Consider the following 19,371-nt stretch of genomic DNA (forward strand, 5'->3'; position numbering starts at 1 on the left):
GGAATGGAGCCACTATGTTGGTGTTGCATTTCGTGACGTCGAGCCAGACGGTCACAGAGCATCTTCTTGCATTGGAACAATTTGCACGCATCACAGTCTTGTTCGTCGTGCTCCAGGGAGACTCACCAGTTGCACACTTTGTGCGAGTCGGTGCGCGAGTACTTGGCGTGGTACCCAGGACAGTATTTAAATGGAGTCCATTCCATCAACTGCAAGGCGGGCCGACGCGGCTAGGCCAGACGGTCTTCAACGAAGTTTCCGATCAAAAGAGATTTTTCTGAAACCGATAGGATACGTGGACAATGGGAAACGCAAACGAATATCAATAGCATCAAGGGTAAGTAAATTGCACACCAACGGGAACCCGAGGAATGGTTTCGAACAGGAGCACAGCAATACACATCCGATGGCGGAAAAAAACGATCTAACAATGGAGTCGCTGCCTGTGAGCAATATCACAGAAAGGAGGAGTCACCTTACCTCATGACTGGGAAGACTTTTTCGAAGAAAACAACTTGCAAACATCCAGACCCAACACTAGATAGCAGGAGTATGCAAAGCATGTGATCTACAGCTCATATGCCTCGAACAGAAAGGTTTACAACTAAAGCTGAAGTAGAAGCTGCAAAGCCAGCAATGTTTGCAGCTTGGACGTTGGCTTTAGCTTTAAGCATGGTGGCTGCCTGCCTTTCTTTTCTATTTATTTAGTTTTGGAGCATTTACGGCATGCCACACTAACTTCACATGTTTAAAGCTAAAGCACGGCGTGCCACAAATGGTACAAAAGTAATTAATAGAAAAGAAAGGCAGGTAGCTGCCAAGTTTAAACCTAAAGCCAATGTAGAAGCTCCAAAAGTAAAGAAGTAGAAAAGAAAGGCAGGAGTCGGTTGTGTTTAAGAAGCCAACCTACAAACTGCAAAGTGTGTGTAAACAAAGGATAAAACAGTCAGAGAGAGGATACTGTAATACGCCAATACTCCAGCAGAGCAGTGAGTCATGAGAGGGTGAGACATATACCCTCACAAAACCATACAGAAGAAAGCTTTTAAAAAGGACACACAATTTAACCAATCAGCGGCGAGGGTTTGGCCAAAGCCAGTAGAAGTGGATACAGCATGCCTCGCAGAGCAGCTCATGCTTGATGGCTAGGCTCAACATAAAAAGGAAGAACTGAGTTCCAAGTGGCATGCAATCATCCCCCCCAAAAAGGTGCCCATAAGCCACTAGTAGCCTATTCGGCTGCAACACATACAGTGTCACACTTGCAACAGGTTAGTTAAGAATTTATACATGCTGGGACACAGGGAGGATAAGAACATCAGTGCGATATAGTCCAAGTCATTCCCCTAGCAGCTTTGTTATCTGAGGATGCTGCTTTACTGATGGGGTACCAAATACAGTACTGTTACCTAGAGTGCATAACAGTATAAAAGCTATGCTATCTCCTGGGATTATACTTTACTACATGATACTCCCCACCACAATAATGTGGGACTATGTCTTTCCACAAGGCCTGTGGTATCCACAGGGAGTTTCTCCCTTCTGTGAAATAGTCTATTAGTATGACTGCAGTGCCATCACAAAGTTGTTGCGTTTCGCAGGATCCTGTTCTACTGCAGCCGAGGCACTGAACACATTGTACAGATTAGGCACGGAGTAAGTTATATCATTCAGCAATTTATCAAAAATACATATCAACCTCTAAAAAGTGTGGTTGACTCCTTCCAAAGCTCTCTATCCAATCTTTCACACCCCCACACAATTTAGCTGGTTATGAAGCCTTACATTTCTTTGACGAAAGTGGCATCTGGATTTGGGAAGATATTCCCCTCGTTCCGGCCAACAGCACTGCCGGGACAGAAGAAATTGATGCGGAGGTAGGTGTAGTCTCCCTCAACAGACGTGCTGATATTCTGTACGATGAAAAAGAAAAAAAACTATCAAAAGGAAAGCAAGAAATAAAAATAATAAACACAAACGTAAAAAAGTTATTAGAACAGTCCTGTGGCAGGAGCCATAGCAGAAGGGACTCATGCAAATGTCCCTTGTACCCAGAAAACTCACATCAGAGGCAAAAGGATTACACTTTTCAAGCACAGCCTCAACAGTACAATTATTATTAAGTGGTGACTATGCTATGTTGTTCTTGAAAGAGAAAATACAACCTTGACAGCTAAATTCAACAAATACCTTATTTCAAGGTTAATGCATTATTTTTCTGCCAATAAGCGTTTCAAGCCCCTTCATGTGATACCCCACAGACTCACCAGCCTCAAAAATAAGAGATTAAAAAACATAAAAATTGAACTTTTTATTTTTTTTAGACTGGGTCATTGTTTTACTACGTTACATCACTTTAAGAGCTAAAATAAAAACAAACCGCTTAATAAAGAAAACATTTGTATGTATTTGCTACTTAAACAAATCTCTCAAGTATAAGTAGCACATGCCTAACACAAGTATATTAGTAGGTATCACCCCATTCCTATCCGGCATTGCTCCAAAAGAATGCTCATAACATTCTGCTCCAATGTCTCATCAATTCTTAAGACAGGGCTGTCCTATAGGGCAGCTATAAAGAAGGCCCAGCCGTACCTTGATGGTGGCAATATGAAATGGTGTAGAGATGCCAAACACTGGCATGACGACAGTCTCATACTTCTTGTCAATAAAAATCTTCTTTTCGCGGATTTCTGGTTCCTTTGGCATCATTGAGGCAGTCCGATAGGAGACGTTCGACTTGCGTGCTCTGCAGTGAGGGGAAGGAAGTGAGGGAGGAAGATTAATACAGAGAATCAGAAGATTTGAATAGGGTTAAATATAGTCCATGCCTCACCTTTTATCATTCCCATGTTCCCTGCCAGTCTTCCCTAGAATACAGCTGTGGGGCTACACCTGGCATTTGCAAGCCAAATCAGGACACAAGACAAACTGATGCTGGTTACCAATACTGTGAGAAAGTGGCTCTCTATATCCTGTTCCCAAATAGGTACAGGGTGTACAGAGTCCACAGTCCCCAGAGGCTTGGCAGAGGCTAAAGTTAGATATAACCTTACTCTCTAAAGTGGTAGCTTGGTCGAGCAGTAAGGCAGTATCAGAGGACAGTGTAAAGCATTTGTTGTACACATTCAGTCAGCAAATAGTCTCACACACTCAATAACTGAACTCTAGGCCAATGGTTTATATATAAAACATATATGCTTGTTTTATTTTAGAAACAACAATAGGTATTAAAATATATTTTCTCACAATGAGAAGCTTTATATAAATACTTTTGCAATATGCAATTGACTTTTGTAAACAGTTACAAGTGGTTGCAATAGGCAACACTATTTTAAACACAATAATGCATTGAATTCAATGGAAGTTTCAAGTTATTTGCAACAGATTACTTTTGTGATTACTTTTGGAATTCCAGGACAGGATCCTAGATTCAGTCCTGGGTCAGTACTTAGAATCAAGTGATAAAAGTCTACTTAATTACTGTGATGATTTTTAAATAATATTTAGCTATTTTAAAAGTTGATACTTAGAAAATATTTCATAGAAAACAGTCAATGATTCCCTATGGAAGAAAATTCAAGTTGCAGGTACAGTATGTTCTCGTTACTTTTGTAATCCAGTACTGGGTTGGTGCTTGGCAAATGTCTTGAATGGAATATGCTACTTACCAGTATGCATCTGTTCTTGGCATGTAGAGCTGCAGATCTACACACTTGTGCATAGATCGCCATCTGGTGTTGGGCCCGGATGTTTGAGTTAGTTTTTCCTCTTGGAAAGTCTTTGGAAGTCACGAGGTCGGTGACTCCTCCTTTGGATTGTATTGCGCATGGGGTTCGGCTCCATCCTCAGATTGTTTTTCACCAGCAGGGAAAGATGGAGCGTAGTAGTAACAGTGAAGAGGCTCATGTGTGTGGTATCTAAATAAGATAAACTGGAACAGATACAGGTAGCCGGGGAGGCGGGTGGGCGTGTGTAGATCTGCAGCTCTACATGCCAAGAACAGATGCATACTGGTAAATAGCATATTCCGTTCGAGGCATATGAGCTGCAGATTACACACTTGTGCATAGAATATATAGCAGTTCCCAACCTTAGCGGCGACCACCCGTATCTGTTGCAGTGGTTTGAAATAATGTTTTGAGTACAGCCTGGCCCACACTAGCTTGTTGCTTAGTTTGCACGTCTACACAATAGTGTTTAGTGAAAGTGTGCGGTGTTGACCATGTAGCTGCTTTGCAGATATCATCTAATGGGATGTTCCCTAAGAATGACATGGAAGCCCCTATCTTCTGTGTAGAATGGGCTTTTGGGGGAACGGATAGCGTTCGTTTTGCTTTGTGGTAGCAAATTTGAATGCATTTTACAATCCACCTAGCTATCCCTAATTTTGAGATGGGGTTGCCTTTGTGTGGTGGAGAGAAAGAGACAAACAGTTGTTTGGTCTTACGGAAAGGTTGTGTTCTCTCGATGTAGTAGAGTAAGGCTCGTTTGACATCTAGTGTGTGAAGAGCTCTTTCTGCAACGTTTTGTGGTTGCGAGACAAAATACTGGTAGTTCTACTGATTGGTTTAGGTGAAAGGGAGAAATGACTTTTGGAAGGAATTTTGGGTTCGTACGGAGAACAACCTTGTTATGGTGCATTTGGAGAAAAGGTTCTTGAATGGTAAGTGTTTGTATCTCACTGACCCTTCTAAGGGAAGTGATGGCTACAAGAAAAGCGGTTTTCCATGTTAGGAATTGTAGTTCACATTTGTAAAGAGGTTCGAAGGGAGGCCCCATTAGCCTTGTGAGAACGATATTTAAGTTCCACACAGGTGAGGGTGGCACTCTGGGGGGACTTATTCTTTTAAGGCCTTCCATGAAGGCTTTAATGGCAGGCACTCTAAAGAGTGATAGGTGTTGCCTGTTTTGTAGGTAAGTTGCAATAGCTGTGAGGTGTAGTCGAATGGACGTATAGGCTAGATTGCACCTTTGTAGGTGGAGTAAGTAGCCTATTATGTGTTGAATGGACATGTCCAGGGGATTGATGGTGTTGTTATGGCAATAGACAACAAAGCGTTTCCACTTGGCGGCGTAGCACGCTCTAGTGGTAGGTCGTCTAGCTTCTCTGATGACGTTCATACAGTCAGGGGGAAGATTTATGTACCCGAATTCTAGGATTTCAGGAGCCAGATCGCAAGGTTGAGCTGAGCTGGGTCCGGGTGCCTGATCTCTCCATGGTTCTGGGTTAAGAGGTGTGGAGAGAGGTGTAACTTTTGGTGCGGTACTACAGATAGTTACAGCAGTGTGGTGTACCACGGTTGTCTGGCCCACGTTGGAGCTACTAGGATTAGTGTGAGGGAGTGTTGTTGTAGTTTGCGCACCACTAGTGGAATGAGTGGGAGAGGCGGAAAAGCGTACCCAAATCTGCCTGACCAGTTCATCCGTATCGCATTTCCTTTGGACAATGGGTGTGGGTATCTGGCGGCGAAGCTTGGGCATTTGGCGTTTGTGGGTGGCGAAAAGGTCTATCTGTGGAAGTCCCCACATTTGAAAGTACTGGTGAAGAACTTGTGGGTGAAGCTCCCATTCGTGTATCTGTTGTGTCTGTCTGCTGAGCAGATCCGCCACAGTGTTTTGGACTCCTGGGACATGCTGAGCTAGGAGACAGATTTTCTGGGGTATGGCCCATCTTCATATGCTCCGAGCTAGTTGAGAGAGCTGTGGAGAGTGTGTGCCGCCTTGTTTTTGAATATAATACATGGCTGTCATGTTGTCTGTGCCGATCAGGACTGCCTTGCCTGAAATCTGAGTTTGAAAAGATTTTAGGGCTAAGAAGATTGCTAGTAACTCCAAATGGTTGATATGGAGTAACTTTTGTTGAGGTGTCCTTTTGCCCTGTATGGTGAGATGTAATAGATGAGCTCCCCAGCCGGAGAGCGATGCGTCCGTTGTCAGTACTATCTGAGGAACCGGGTCCAGGAAAGGTCGCCCTTTGGAAAGGTTTGTGGTGTTACACCACTGCAGAGAGCGATGGGTGCGACCGTCTACCAACACCAGATCTGTTAATTGATCCTGGGCCTGGTTCCACTGTCAAGCTAAGCACTCTTGGAGAGGACGCATCTGGAGTCTTGCGTGAGGTACTATGAAAATACAAGAGGCCATCATCCCTATTAGTTGAATGAACACTCGAGCTGGAAGGGAGTGTTGTGCTATGAATTTTGCGCGTAGACCTTAAATGCTTGCAATCCTGGCAGGATTGGGGTAGGCTAGCGCTCTCAAGGTGTTTATGGTGGCACCGAGGTATTGTTTTATGTGGGATGGTTGTAGCTGGGAGTTCTGGTGGTTTACCGTGAAGCCCAGTTGGTGAAGTAGTTGGATAGTGATGGACATGTATTGTACACACTGAGTGTATGATTTGGCCTTTATCAGCCAGTCGTCTAGGTATGGGAAGACGCGAATGTGTTGTCTTCGCAAATGTGCTGCCACCACTGCTAGGCACTTGGTGAATACTCGTGGCGCTGTTTTGACTCCGAACGGGAGCACTTTGAATTGGTAGTGTTGTCCGTCCACTACAAATCTGGGGTACTTTCTGTGAGCGTTGTGCACTGGAATGTGGAAATAAGCGTCTTTGAGGTCCAAAGTGGTGAGGAAGTCGTTTTGGGAGAGGAGTGGAAGTACCTGCTGAAGCGTTACCATGTGAAAATGGTCTGAGTGTATGTATATGTCTAAGGGCCGGAGATCTAGGATGGGCCGTAGTCTCGTCCCTTTTTGGTATGAGAAAATATAGGGAGTAGACTCCCATGTTTTGTTGGTTGGTAGGAACGTGTTCTATCGCCTGTTTCTGTATGAGGGAGATTACCTCCTGCTTTAGTAACATTAGATGTTCTTGTGACATTGGGCGTTGTCTGGGTGTAATGTTTGGGGGGGATAGATATTAGTTCTAGGCAGTAGCCTAACCAAATTATTTGTGTTACCCATTTGTCTGAGGTGATGGTAGCCCAGACAGGAAGGACATTTTGGAGTCTGCCCCCGACCGGAGTGGGATGGTCTGGGGGGAGCGGGGGGAAGTCATTGGGTAGGCGGTGTGGCAGAGCGGGCGGTGTTTGTTTTGCCTCTGCCTTTGTTATTGTTACCCCTGTAGCCGCCTCTTTGATAACCCCTTGTAAAGGTGGACTGAGTAGGGGATTTGTATGAAGTGGACGCGGTATCTGAGGAGTAGCCTCTGGATGTACTCCGAAAGGAAGAGCAGCGAAAGGAGCGTCTGGGAGTGTGTGACTGCAAGGCTCCCATGGATTTTGCCGTATCAGTATCCTTTTTCATTTTTTCTAGGGCCTCATCCACTTTTGGGCCAAATAGATGTTCCTGGTCAAAGGGATGGTTAAGGATGGAGGCTTGTACCTCCGGTTTAAACCCTGATATCCTTAGCCAAACATGGCGACGGAGGAGGACGCTGGTATTGATGGCCCTGGAGGCTGTGTCTGCTGTATCTAGGGGTCCACGTATGGAGGTATTAGTAATAGTTTTGCCCTCCTTAATTAGTTCGTTGGCCCTAGCTTTATATTTTTCAGGGAGATGGTGCATTATGCCTTCTAACTCGTCATAATGGGCCCTGTCACATCTGGCCAGTAGCGCTTGAGTATTGGTGATACGCCATATATTGGCAGCTTGGGATGCAGTACGCTTGCCTGATGCGTCCAGTAGTTTAGATTCTTTGTCAGGTGGTGGTGCTTCGCATGACGCCTGGGAGTTTGCCCTTTTACGTGCGATGGATACTACCAGAGAATCTAGTGCCGCTGGCCCTCTGATGTAGGAGGGATCTGTGGGGGCAGATTTGTATTTTTTCTCGATGCGCGGGTTAATGACCCTGGCTCTAACTGGGTCCTTAAAAACCTCTGGCGCATGCTTTACCACTCCTTTGAGCATAGGCAATATAGAGGTGGACCTATGTGTGGTGTCGAATGTGTCGAGGAGGAAATCTTCCTCCACGGGGTCGGTGTGTAAATCTACCCTGTGATAGTGTGCCGCCCTTTGCAGTAGGTGGTTGAACCCCAATGAGTCTTCTGGTGGAGAAGGTCTGGAAGGGTAAAGATCGTCTTGTGGGACGTTGGGGATATCAGGGATATTGTAATCGTCCCATGGGTCTGGGGATCCTGTAGGGGTGGGGGTCCCCTGTGGGTAGGTCCTGGGGCACATCCCCTACGTCATCATATGGGTCCCCCTGATCATCATCGTCTGGAGACGGGGTCGGAGAACGATGAGGTTGGGGTGGAGAAGGCGGAGGGGGTGGAGGAGGGGAAGGTGGAGGAGGTGGGGAAGGTATTCTGAAAGGAGAGGTAGCAGAGTCCTTCCTCTTTGGAGGTGGAGGCGGAGCAGGCTTCACCAAATGTCTCTTTTTGGTAGAGAGTGTTAAATGTCCAGTTTTGGGATCCTTGGTAAGTGTTTTTTGCAAGGGATCCGGTGTAAATAGTTCTGGTGAGGTTGGTTGGTCCGTCGGCTCCTAAGGCGTCGGGCCGTTGGTTTTTTAGGCTTTTCTGTGCCGGTTCGTTGCTTGGATCCCGGCTTGGGAACCTCAGGTTGTTTGGTAGGCGCCGAGATGGGTTTCGGCTTCGAAGTGTCGGCCCTGGTGGCCTTGTGTGCTTTGGTCGGTACCGAAGATGGTGTCGGTACCGAAGAGCTGGGTTTTGACCCCGAGTGCTTTGGTGCGGGCTCGGTGTCGATATGGAGGCCGGTTTCTTTTGCGGTGCGGAAGCGTGTTTATCGGCACCGACGGTGGGCTGGCTCAAGCCCAAGCCGCCGGAAGGCTTACTTGGCTTCTTTACCGGCCCCGAAGGTGAGGTGTTGGAAGCAGTGTCCTTAGTCTTGCCTAGGCTCGGAGGCGAAGGCGTGACCGGAGCATTTTTCGGTGCCGGTGAGGGTTTGGGGTGGGGGTAGATCAGTACTCACAACCCTCTGCGCCGGAGTGATGTCCTTCACATCTGAGTCGTCGGCTTCAGAAGCGCTGACGAGGCCCTCGTCGATGTAATGCTGTTCTGGAGCGTCGACGCCTTCTCCGAAGATGTCGTCCGGAATCGTCGCCGAGGAGTGTGCCATGGTTCTTCTGGCTCTTCGGTCCCGAATAGTCTTTTTGGACCGGAAGGACTTACACGCTGGACAGTCTCGAGCCTCGTGTTCAGGGGAGAGGCAGAGATTGCATACCTCGTGGAGATCGGTGTGGGGAAATTTGGACCCACATCGAAGGCGCTTTTGAAATGGAGTCCTTTCCATTAGCCAGGACCGGAGCTTGGGGAGGCCCGAAGGCCGCCGTCGACGACTGGAACCGAAGGTCTGTGCCGATGAGAAGGCGCGTCGAGTGGGGAGATCGCGATCGAAACAATACCGCGATTTGGGGTGAGCACTGCACGTCGATCGTCGAACTGGAAGCTGTTCGGAACCGGAGCGCGAAGATTACATCCAAGCCCGATGGCGGAAAAAAACAATCTGAGGATGGAGCCGAAGCCCATGTGCAATACGATCCAAAGGAGGTGTCACCGACCTCGTGACTTCTAAAGACTTTCCAAGAGGAAAAACAAACTGCAAACATCCGGGCCCAACACCAGATGGCGATCTATGCACAAGTGTGTAATCTGCAGCTCATATGCCTCGAACATAGAGTTATCGGTTTAAAGGTAAGTACTCGACTGGCAGAGTTGAGGTTCTGGGCATAGACTCAGGGGTCCCCCAGGGTCAGGTAGGTACAGTTAGTTCACCCTCAGCGACACTAGGGCGGCCGGGTGCAGAGAGAGTTAGGCCCAATGTTATCCTATGAGGGATAGGGGGGCCTTGGTTGGTGGCTGCTGACTAGCAAGCCACGCGGCTGTGGGAGCTGGGCTCCTGGTCACTTACTCAGGGCAAGTGGGGAAGTAGATAGGTGTAGAGGTTGCACTGCCAGGGCCACTCGGGCGGCTGGGTGCAGGGTGCTTTTGAGCCTTCGGGCTCTCAATTGATTTCAATGGGAAATCTCCAGTTTAGAAAAAGATTGCAAGTTCGGGGACGAGGATTCTTCAGGTGCCACCACCACTTCGAGAGGGAAGTTGGGTAGTTGGAGGATAGGTAGGTACCCCGGGATTGGGCACAGGGGGCCGCGTGGCGCCGCGTGCAGGGGTGCCTTTTGGTGTCGGGAAATCTTCCACTCTGTTGATCGCGGTAGGGGGGGCACCTTGTTCTGAGGCTGCAGGCTTCTTCAGGAGGGTCGAGGGAGGTCCTTGGGTGCCGGACTCGGGGTCACAGTCGCTGTGGGGTCGTCCTCATGGTCTTTGTTCACTCCGGCACCGGCCAGGCTTGGCTGGTGCAGAGTGTGCTGGGTTTGTGGTTCCGGGCTGATGCCAGGGATTAGAAGTACGTTTTGAGTAGAGCCTCTACTCATGGGTGTCCCAGGGGCTTAGAATTGAAGGGTAGCCAGGTCCTCCGGGGTTTGTGAGGTTGCTGGCCACAAGAGATGCCGGGTTGGAGCAGGAGCAGGTTTGAGGGTCGACAGGCCGGTAGGGCTGGGGCCAAAGCAGTTGGTGTCTTCCTCTTCTTAGCAGCTGCAAGGCAGGTCTTCTTTCTTCTTGCTCTTCTTTGTATTTCTGAATCTGGAATCTGGGGAAGGAAGGTTCAGGGTGCCCCTAAATACTAGACGTAGGGGCATTACAGGTGGGTGAAGGGCAGGGACCAATGGGTCCCTGTCCTGGGGTGGGTACACCCCCTATCCTGCCTCTCTCCTGTGGGAGGGGGGCAGTAGCCTAGTCCTGATTGGGTAGGGCTTCCCATCTTCAAGATGGCGAGAGCCCGGGGATGTGCTTCACCTCGCCTCCCCCACCTGAGGGGTGGGTTGGCAGGCTGGCACACCCCTGTCCTTATTTGGGGTTTCCGGCCAAGCTTCCCGCCAGAGTGGGGGGTTGCAGTGGCCTAGGGAAGCTCACAGAGGTGGCATGCCTTTGAAGCTTCAACCTGCCTATCCTGGGGGAGGAGATTTAGCACCTCGCCGAGGATGTGCATTGTTGCAGGCCCAGGAGAGCAGGGGTTCTCAAACCCAGGGGTGCAGCAACATGTCTGCTGTGAGGTAGCCTCAGAACAGACGTGGATTGTAGGTTAGGTTTTAGGGGGCATCTCTAAGATGCCCTCTGGGGTGCTTGGTACATTAAATCCCACACTGGCATTAGTGTGGGTTTAATGTGCTGAGTAGTTTGATACCAAACTTCTCAGTCTTCAGTGCTGCCTTTATGGTGCTGTGGAGTTCGTGTTTGACGAGCTCTCAGCACCATGTACTCTTAAATGGCAGCACTGCACTTACAGTGCACAGGAATGGACCTGGGTACTGTAGGGGCACAGGGCACACCATGCGCATAGGGCACCCAGCTAGAGGGGTGGCTGAAGTATGCCATAGCAGTGAAGGTGATGGGCATGGCACACAGGGCACACAGCCATGTCGACTCTTTGTTTTGTCTTGCACCCCGACACCCAGCCTGCAAGGGCAGTGTGTGTGTGTAAGGGTACAGGGCCTCCAAGGGTGGCACAATGAGTGCTGCAGCCCTTAGAGGCCTTTCCTGGTCACAAGGCCCTGGGTACCTAGGGTACCATTTACCAGGGGCTGACATGTCGCCAGGGTTTGCCAATTTGGGTTTAGGTTTCAGCACAGTTTGTATGGAAGGAACATAGGCCCTGGGCACCTGATTGGCAGGAGCCCAGGGCACACTCAGTCAAAGTACATTCAGCTCCTGCTAAATTCCGGCATCTCCCGTGGCCAGCAACCTCACAAACCCCGGAGGACCTTGCTACCTTGTGACTGTAAGCATCTGGGACTCCCACGAGCAGGGGTACTGCTCAAAGCAAGTAACTGACCCCTGGCATCAGCCAGGAACCGCGAACCCTGCACACTCTACACCCGCCAAGCCTGGCCTGTGCTCGAGTGGACAAAGACCACGAGGACGTCCCCCCGGCGACTTTATCTATGTACCGGGGACTCCCATCCCGATGACGGGGAATGATTCAGGCATGTGAATCTATGAAACATACACTAATACTGGATAACTAAAGATATTCTTTAAAAATCGTGCGAATAACAAAAACGTATTTACTCAACTGTTTTTAGGAAATGTCCCAGTGCTGGATCTAGGCACCCAGCATGGAGTTAGAAAAAGTAACGTAAAAGTAACTTACCTGCAATTTGTTGAAAAAGCCCATTCATTCCAATATACTATACCTGCTAAGTGTCGCAATCTATTACATTATCTGTAAAGCAAAACCAGTGCGATTTCTACTGCATTTCCGCACTGTATTCAATCAAGTAACTTATTACTGCAAAGTATTTTGATGCTTACCTGTGCCAGGTTTGATAGGTTCTAGAAATAAAACAGTATATTTATTTTACAAAAACAATTGGCCTGGAGTTCAATTCTTGAATGTGTGAATTCATTTGCTGACTGAGTGTGTACCTCAAATGCTCAACACTGTCCTCTGATACTGCCTTACTGCTCGACCAAGCTACCACTTTAGAGAGTAAGGTTCTATCTAACTTTAACCTCTGCCTACCTTTGGGGACTGTGGACTCTGTACACCCTGTACCTCACTTTGGTGCAGTATATATAGAGCCAGTTTCTTACGCACTCAAACTGCCCAGAGAACGCCCTGCAAGTAGACGACCTCCAGGGATCCTCTCAAGCCCACAACCAGAGTTGCCTACAGCTCCGGGCCAGAGAGCCTGTACCCTCCTGCTAGTGGCCCTGACAGTCACCTCCTGCACTGCCGATCCAAATGCGATCTCTCCAAAACAATCCAATTACGGCATGCAGACCCCCATCCGAATTACAGCCATTGACTAACAGTAACTGTGCTGGCCGCCCGCTGAAACCTATCCCGCCTCTTACCACCGCAAGAGCGTAAAACACTGCCGGTTTCGACCGCCTCGGCGAAAGTACCGCATTCCGCACTGAAAGGGTGTCTTAGTCGCTCACAACCGACCCTGCACTCCATGTGGATAAGACCACCCAAGGAATAGAACTTTAAGTTATAAACTCTTGGTCTTTAAAATACTGGAGTATAATTTTATAAAATTGGTCTGGATCTCCTTCTGGAGTCTTGTGTCCATTATTGATCCTGTGTGTGCAATAGATGTCTTACACTCCTCTGTGTTAGGCCTTCAGTTGCTCACCCACACTGCCACTAATAGAGCACTTTGGGTTTTCCATTGAGCCCTGTACACTTTTGGGGAACTGTAGGAAGCTGGCTCTGTATATACTATACTAGAGAAAGGTATAGTGTGCACAGTCCATGGAGTCACCAGAGGAACAGCAGAGACTATATTAGGTAAGTACTATCAGCTCTCTGTGGTAGTGAGGGCAAGCAGATAGACTTATCAAGAGGGTGTGTTAAGCATTTATTGTTTTCACTTATTCAAGACTGCTGCACACACTCAGTCTGAATGCATTGCAGACCAATTGAGTGAGTATAAAAAAAGGTATACTTGTAATTTATTTTTAGAACCAAGCAGGACTTGGTACAGGTAGGAAAAATATAATTGGAATGCAGGATTTCACAATGGAATGCAGTTATGATTGAAGTTTGCAATAGCTACAGGTTGGTATTGATTCGGAACGCAGTTTGCATGATATAATAATTACTTTTAGAATATGTTTGTTACTTTTAGTTCACTTTGAGTACACAACAGTTCAACACTAAGAACATTTTAGGCCCAAAATCTCACAACATGGTTTCATATGGGAAGAAATCGGATTTGCAGTCTAAGTAAACATCTTACAAGTGGGAGTTTAGGGGGTTAATACCAACGTTCCCCACAGGCTAAATGGGCACTAGAGTTGCACCACCAGCGGCAGTGGGGCGGCCGGGTGCAGAGGCCCAATGTTAGCCAGTGGGGCTAAGGCAGCCTTCGGTTTGGGACTGCTGACTAGCAGGGCACTCTGGTGTGGGAGCAAGGCTCCTGGGGTAAACGGTCAGCGCTGCATAGGCCAATGACCAGCACAGGAGCTGCACCACCAGCTGCACTGGGGTGGCCGGGTGCAGGGTGTCTAAAAGACGTCTGGGACCCTGCTCTTTTCACTTGAGACATTCAGTGCGGTGAAGTTGCTGCAGGCTTGGGCAGGGAGACTTCCTGAAGGCGACCACCAGCTGGAGAGTACGTTGGGATCTTTGGGGATGCCTGGACACCTTTGGTTGGGCCACCAAAAGTCGTGGCACATCCAGAGACCGGGGTGTCTTCAGGTGTCAGGTTTTCTTACCAGCTGAGGGGGTCGCCTTGAAGCTTGAGGGAGGTTGGGGATCACCAGACCAGGATCGCTGGGGAGACATTGTTGTGGTGTTGGGTCACTCAAATTCGGGAAATGGGCCTCAGGTGCAGAGTGGTGCAGAATCGCAGTGTCGCCTAAATCCGGATTCTGGGCTTAAAGTCTTTGGCCAGCACTTGTGGTGGGTACACCCCCCTACTATTCCACCCTCCAGTGCTAGTGGGGGGCAAGAGCCTCTACCTTCAAGAAGGAAGGGACTGAAATGTGTGCTTCACCTCGAATACCCCACCTGAGGTGTGGGGTTGTCAAAGGTGGTTACACCTCTCTTCCTGGCTTGGTTTTCCCAACGATTCTCCCACCCAAAGTGGGGACCAGAAACATTGGGAGCCAGTTGTTGGGGGAAGCTTCCGAAGGCGGCCCGCATTTGAAGCTTCCCCTGATGGGACCCAGCCCATCCTGGGGGAGGAGGCACGACACCTCTACCCAGAATGTGCTTTGTTTCTGGACCCAGAGTGCAGAGGCTCTCTAATCAGGGGTCCAGAAAACTGTCTGGTGGCGGCAAATAGCAGTGGCCATTCAAGAACCACACCAAAGCTGATCAGTTTTCAAGGGGCTCTCTAAGATGCCCTCTGAGTGCATTTTACATTAAATCCCACACTGGCATCAGTGTGGGTTTAATGTGCTGAGACGTTTGCTACCAAATTTCCCAGTTTTTAGTAAAGCCATTATGGAGCTGTAGAGTTCGTAATGACCAACTCATAGACCATACTCTTTATGGCTTTACTACACTTAGTGTCTGGACATAGACACTGTAGGGGCACAGGGCTCATGCCACTGTGGGACTAGTGCACCCAGCTAGAGGGATGACTTACCTAGGCCTCAGGCAGTGGGTTGGAGATTTGGCACACAGGAATGTGTGCCATGTCGACGCTTTACTTTTTTCTACAACAAAACACGCAGGCTGCAATGGCAGTGTGTGGGTGTGTAAAGGTACAGGGCCTCTAAGGGTGGCACAATAAGTGCTGCAGGTCACAGTGCCCTGGGTACCTGTGGTACCATTTACCAGGGGCTGACCTGTGGCCAGAGATGCCAATTGGGTTAGTTTTGGGGAAAGAACACAGGCCTTGGGAACTTGATTGGAGGACCTCAAGACCCCCTAAAACGCCCCCTAAATACAGTATTTAGGGGCCAGCCCTGAATCAAGAAGGCAGATCCAGCAACAAGAAAAGATAAGAAGGAGGACTGTGCAGAGCTAACAAAAGGACGCTGCGCACTGACTCCCCTCAAACCTGCTCCTGCGAAACCCTGGTGTGTCCTGCAGCCAGCAACCTCAAAAACCCCGGAGGACCTGCCTGCCTTCACTTCAAAGACTGAAACCGTGAACACCGGACTTGTTCAAACTGCAGCTTCTGGTGCCAACCAGAGACCGCAAATCCAGCCCACTCTGCACCCGCCGAACCCGGCCAGAGCGGAAAAACACCACGAGGAGGTCCCCCTGGTGACCCTGACCGGCGATTCGGCGACCCCTGACCTGCCTCAAAACCTCCAGACGCCTACAGCCTCAATCTAGAGGACCACCCCTGCCGCGACCAGAGCGGGTAAGAAAATCCGACGTCCAAAGGTACCCCTGCACCAGACGCCCCACGGCCTTGTGTGCCCTAACAGACGGCGCCTAACCAACCCACAACATCCCAACTTACCCCTCGAAGTGGTGGTCGCACCCAGTAGATCCTCGTCCACGAGCCTGCAGTGTTTCTTTGTCCCAGAGGTTCTCCATTGAAAACAGGGCACCAGACCTCAAAAAAGCACCTTGCACCCGGCCGCCCTAGTGCCGGTGAGGGTGCTACTTTGGTCCCCAACGTGCCCCGAGGTTAACCCTAGGAGGTTTGCTCCCACAACCCAGTGGCCTGCTTGCCAGCAGCCACCAACCGGAGGCCCCCTGTGAGAAAGTGCAATCTTTCTTGCATGGTATGACCCCACGTTTTGATGAATTGCTGATGTACTTTGAGTGTGCCCTGGACTCCTGCCAATCAGGTACCCAGGGCCTATGTTCCTTCCCTAAAACTGTGTTGAAGCCTAAACCCAATTGGCATCTCTGGCCACATGTCAGCTCCTGGTAAATGGGACCACAGGTACCCAGGGCACTGTGACCTGCAGCACTTGTTGTGCCACCCTTAGAGGCCCTGTACCTTTACACACCCACACACTGCCATTGCAGCCTGCGTGTTTTGTTGTAGAAAAAAGTAAAGCCAGAGAAGGCCCCTAAGGGCTGCAGCACTTATCGTGCCACCCTTCGAGGCCCTGTACCCTGACACACACACACTGCCCTTGCAGGCTGAGTGTCTGGGTGCAGAACAAACAGAGTGACATGGCACACATCCCTGTGTGCCATGCCCACAACACACACTGCCCTGCATACCTCAGTCCCCCCTCTAGCTGGGTGCCCTATGCGAGTGGTGTGGGTACAGGTGCATGAGCCCTGTGCCCCTACAGTACCCAGGTTCATTCCTGGGCACTAAGTGCAGCGCTGCCATTAAGAGTATATGGTGCTGGGAGGTCGTCAACACGAACTCCACAGCACCATGATGGCAACACTGAAGACTGAAGTTTGGTATCAAACTTCTCAGCACATTAAACCTGCACTGATGCCAGAGTGGGATTTAATGTACAATGCACGACAGAGGGCATTTTAGAGATCCCCCTGAACCTAACCTACAATCCACGTCTTGCCTAGGCTGCCACACAGCAGATATGCTGCTGGACCCCTGTGTAGAGAGCCATCCGCTCACCTGGGCATGCAACAATACACATCCTGGGCAAGGTGCCAGGTCTCCTCCCCCAGGATGGGCAGGGGAAGCTTCAAAGGCATGCCGCATTTGTGAGCTTCTCCAGACCACTTGCTGTACTCAGCAACTGGCCCCTACCGGTTCTGAGCCCCTCTCTGGCGGGAAGACTGGTCGGAAACCCCAAGGAAGGAAATGGGGTGTGCCAGCCTCTGCCAACCCACCCCTCAGGTGGGGGAGGCGAGGTTAAGCATATCTCCGGGCTCTCGCCATCTTGAAGATGGGTAGCCCTGCCCAATCAGAACTAGGCTACTGCCCCCCTCCCACAGGAGAGTGGCAGAATAGGGGGTGTACCCACCACAGGGAAGAGACCCATTGGTCCCTGCCCTTTACCTACCTGTAACGGCCCTAAATTTAGTATTTAGGGGCCCCCTGAACCTTCCTTCCTCAGATCCAGATTCCAAAACAAGAAAGAAGATCAAGAAGAAAGAAGACCTGTCGTGCAGCTGCTAAGAGGAAGACACCAACTGCTTTGGCCCCAGCCCTACAGGTTATCGACCCTCGAAACTGCTCCTGCTAAACCCTGGTATCTCCAGTGGTCAGCAACCTAAAAAACCCCGGAGGATCTGACTGCCTTGTGACTAACTGGGACTCCCACGAGCAGTGGTACTGCTCAAAGCAAGTAACAAGCCCCTGGCATCAGCCAGGAACCGCGACTCCTGCACACGCCAAGCTTGGCCAATGCCGGAGTGAACAAAGACCACGAGGACGTTTAGTGCTCTCTAAACAAGAGCCCGTCGGGTATTGCACCAGCCGACTCGACGTAGGAGCAGCCCGATGATGTTACATTACATCCTGAAGGGTATGTGATTCACAATATCCCGATGGCTGTGTGAGGGCTCCAATATCCATAACAGATATCTTCTTACATGGTACATCCTTTCCCATTCCCTTTAGGAACAGCTTTGTCACTTGTTGTTTACATACTTTGGGCACACTTAGCTGGACCTTACCAAAAGCCCTTTTGGCCCCCCTCCCTTCTTGTTGAATTGCCTGGTTTTTGCCAGAAATTCTTCTAAGTTTCGATTTTGCAAACTTACAAATATTCGTTAAAAATCGCCTGTATAACAAAAACGCATTCTTTCAACTGTTTACAGGAGATGCACCAGTGCTGGATCCAGGATCCAACACGGAGTAAGAAAAAGTAACGATAACCCTACTTACCTGCTAAGTGAATTTCCTCCCATAGGATAACATTGGTGATTCTATGTGATAAAGTTTTGAAGTGTCAACTTTTAAAATACAATAATATTCCTTAAAAATCACAACTGTAACCAAAACGTTTTTACTCAACTGTTTACAGGAGATGTCCCAGGACTGAATCTAGGATCCAGTCCTGTGGTAAGAAAAGCAATCCAAAAAGTAATCAATTGCATCTAACAAAAAATTCCCATTGAGCTCAATGTATAATTGTGTTTGAAATTGTGTTGCCCATTGCAACAACTGTATCTATTGCATTCAAAAGTCTATTGCCAATTGAAAAGTATTTATCTAAAGCATCTCATTCATTTCCAGTCCAGTAGTGATCTGAGGAATGTTGCCCTCGAGAAATGTGTGTTTCTGGGAGGAGAGGACTTACTAACCAATAGGGCAAGAGTTTCCACAAGCCACCTCTTCCAACTTTACATCACTTCCCGGAGGTTTGGCCACCAGAAAAATCCTAGAACACCCTTCTAAACCTCAAATTAAAGGGAGTGCAAGCCTTTTCCTCTGTGGGGACCTGGGCACACTCGTGGGGAGTAACAAGCATGAGCCACTCCTGAAAAAACGATTCTGCAATGGCATTTACCCCTCTGAAAGCGATGCCAGCCTGTCTGCCTACACAAAGGAGCAGGCAGGTGAATGTGTGATAGCAGTTAGCTTCACGAAGGCAGTAGCCTCTTTAGGTGGGCCATCTTTGGCCACTACCCAATAGGGAATCTGCTGGAGGTGGTCAAACATCCACCCTCCAGCAATTCTCTTTGTTCCCTGTTTCTGCGAGCTCTTCACACTTCCTAGCTGAGAGCAGTATTGTGGTCTTGGGTGACAACTGCTAGAGATGGTCAGGAAAGGCTACCATAGCTTTGGGAAACAAAATGGTGGCTTAGGTTACCTTTCAATTAAAAATTAACAAACCCGATCTCAGCAAGGAGTCAGGTGTACCTTAAATAATTTGATACCTTGGAGCAATATCTTTGGCAGTCCCAAATGGAAGTAAGCACAGAGCAGGGACATGCCCTTCTTTTTAATATTAAACACCCTTCCCTGGTGGGCTCCCAAGTCCTTCCGCAAGGATGCCCTACTAA

At 49.0% G+C, this 19,371-nt stretch overlaps 1 protein-coding gene across 1 annotated transcript in view; it reads right to left on the bottom strand.

Moving 5' to 3' along the window:
* The window catches only part of LOC146869416 (FACT complex subunit SPT16-like), a 276,041-nt gene that overhangs the window by 151,448 nt on the left and 105,222 nt on the right, over window positions 1–19,371 (bottom strand). The window contains exons 7-8 of the mRNA XM_085599793.1: window positions 2,596–2,749; window positions 1,786–1,913 (exon numbers count right to left, since the gene is read on the bottom strand). Of these exons, the coding sequence (XP_085455919.1) occupies window positions 1,786–1,913; window positions 2,596–2,749 (282 nt within the window). The remainder of the gene's footprint in view (window positions 1–1,785; window positions 1,914–2,595; window positions 2,750–19,371) is intronic.

The sequence above is a fragment of the Triturus cristatus genome, chromosome 1_1 (genome assembly GCF_964204655.1).
Source record: "Triturus cristatus chromosome 1_1, aTriCri1.1, whole genome shotgun sequence".
Classification (NCBI taxonomy): Eukaryota; Metazoa; Chordata; class Amphibia; order Caudata; family Salamandridae; genus Triturus; species Triturus cristatus.